Genomic DNA, 2,363 nt, shown 5'->3' on the forward strand with positions numbered 1-2,363 from the left:
ATGTTCAAGCTCAATGGCACAGTCTTCATGCCCTCGGTGCTGACACTGGTGGGGATCCCTGGTCTGGAGTCTGTTCAGGCCTGGATTGGCATCCCTTTCTGTGCCATGTACATCGTTGCTCTGTTTGGGAATTCTCTGATCCTGGTCATCATCAAATCTGAGCGCAGCCTCCACGAGCCCATGTATCTCTTCCTGGCAATGCTTGGAGCCACAGACATTGCTCTCAGTACCTGCATCCTGCCAAAAATGCTAGGAATATTCTGGTTTCATCTGCCCAAGATACACTTTGATGCCTGTCTCTTGCAAATGTGGCTTATTCACACCTTCCAGGCCATTGAGTCAGGTATCCTGCTGGCCATGGCCCTGGACCGCTATGTGGCAATCTGTCATCCTCTGAGACATGCAACCATTTTTACCCACCAACTTCTCACTCAGATTGGGGTTGGGGTGACCCTCAGAGGAGCCCTTCTTGTGGCTCCATGTCTCATCCTCATCAAATGCCGGTTGAAGTATTACTGGACCACTGTGGTCTCCCATTCATACTGTGAGCACATGGCCATCGTGAAATTGGCAGCAGAAGATACTAGAATCAACAAGATCTATGGTCTGTTTGTGGCTTTCAGTGTACTTGGCTTTGATATAATCTTCATCACAGTATCCTACATTCAAATATTTATAACTGTCTTCAGTCTGCCTCAGAAGGAAGCCAGGCTGAAAGCCTTTAACACCTGCATTGCTCACATTTGTGTCTTCCTTGAGTTTTATCTCCTGGCTTTCTTCTCCTTCTTTACACACAGGTTTGGCTTCCACATTCCACCTTACATTCATATTCTTTTGTCCAACCTTTATCTGCTTGTTCCAACTTTGCTCAATCCCATTGTGTATGGTGTGAAGACCAAACAGATTCGAGACCGGGTGTCCCACATTTTTCATTCTAAACATGCCTCTGGATTTCTTATTAATCTTTTATCAAATAACAAAATTTTACATGAGAAACATTAGTTTTTGGTGAGATTCTGTGCTTTAGAAAGTTCATTGTATGCTAAAATATCAAGTTCTAGGTTTGTATTAGAGATAGTAAAGCTACGATTACTTAAATAATTTCTTTTGTTATAAATTCAGAATTATTTGGAACATATATTTAGCTGATAAGCGACATGAGAATAAATTATGAATACTTGTTTGTAGTAAATTCAACTTTTAGTAAAGTACATTCTGTAAAAGTACAACTAAATATTATTATTTTAGCCTCCATTTAAAAATATCAAGTGATATTGATACCACTGCATAGGAAATAGTATAAAGTGTTAGAATGTGGTGTACATGAAATAAAATTACTAGTATATGTATAATTGTTTATGATCATACTCATTATAATCTTTATCATTAAGGCTCTAAAATCTTTAATTTGTGATGATCAATTATACAAGTACATTATGTGGATTTACAATTTATCCATTGAAATGTATTTATAATTACTTGTTTTCCACAAAATATTTGCATAGCATATTAAAAAGACATATGTTTTATTATCATATAATTGAAGTACAAATTTGACTTTGAATTTAAGACAAAGGATGAAGTAGGTATGAAATGATAAGTTTTAACATTTTTTGTGCTAAGATACCATATATAAGAAAATTTTTTTTCAATAAAAGCAAGTTCTACCCATCTGGCATGACTCAGTGTTAGAGCCTCGACCTATGAACCAGGAGGTTATGGTTCTGTTCCCAGCATCCTCTCCTTCATTCTATATGTTGTTTTCTGGTTTGTGTATGTTCTTTTCCACCTGCCCAGGTTGCGAGCTCAATCCCCAGTCTCTCTCATCATTGAGTTTCAATCTCTCTTTCCCTCTCAATTTTTATTGACTTTAATCAATAAAAATATATAAAAAATAAAAGCAAGTTCTATAACTACAGTTTATGCAGAAAGAGTTGTTTACTTATGGGAGAACATATATATTTTACTTATATTCATTGTTTTGTTGTTATTTTTGTGTTTCCTTGGAAGTTATATCTAAACTAATATTCACACATACTAGATGTATATATTAGAAATGGGCAATAAAGTTTATTAGACTTTTACCTTAAATAAGTATTGTTGTAAATGTGTTTATGGATTTAAGAAAAAATGATTCTTCTCAAAAACTTAAATATATATGGAAGACAGTATGGAGTTTCCTCAAAAAACTAAAAATGGAACTCCCATTTGACCCTGTGATCCCACTTCTAGGAATATATCCCAAGAAACCAGAAACGCCAATCAGAAAGGATATGTGCACCCGTATGTTCATAGCAGCACAATTCACCATAGCTAAGATCTGGAAACAGCCTAAGTGCCCATCAGCAGATGAGTGGATTAGA

The 2,363-nt window shown here is 36.1% G+C and overlaps 1 protein-coding gene across 1 annotated transcript; it reads left to right on the plus strand.

Annotated features, from left to right (window-relative positions):
* Positions 1-1,002, plus strand: LOC102254537 (olfactory receptor 52A5). The gene has a single exon (XM_005880410.1). It carries the CDS (start codon positions 1-3, stop codon positions 1,000-1,002), a length of 1,002 nt encoding a protein of 333 aa, XP_005880472.1.
* The last annotated feature ends 1,361 nt before the right edge of the window (positions 1,003-2,363 follow it).

The sequence above is a fragment of the Myotis brandtii genome, unplaced genomic scaffold (genome assembly GCF_000412655.1).
Source record: "Myotis brandtii unplaced genomic scaffold, ASM41265v1 scaffold637, whole genome shotgun sequence".
NCBI classification, from domain to species: Eukaryota; Metazoa; Chordata; class Mammalia; order Chiroptera; family Vespertilionidae; genus Myotis; species Myotis brandtii.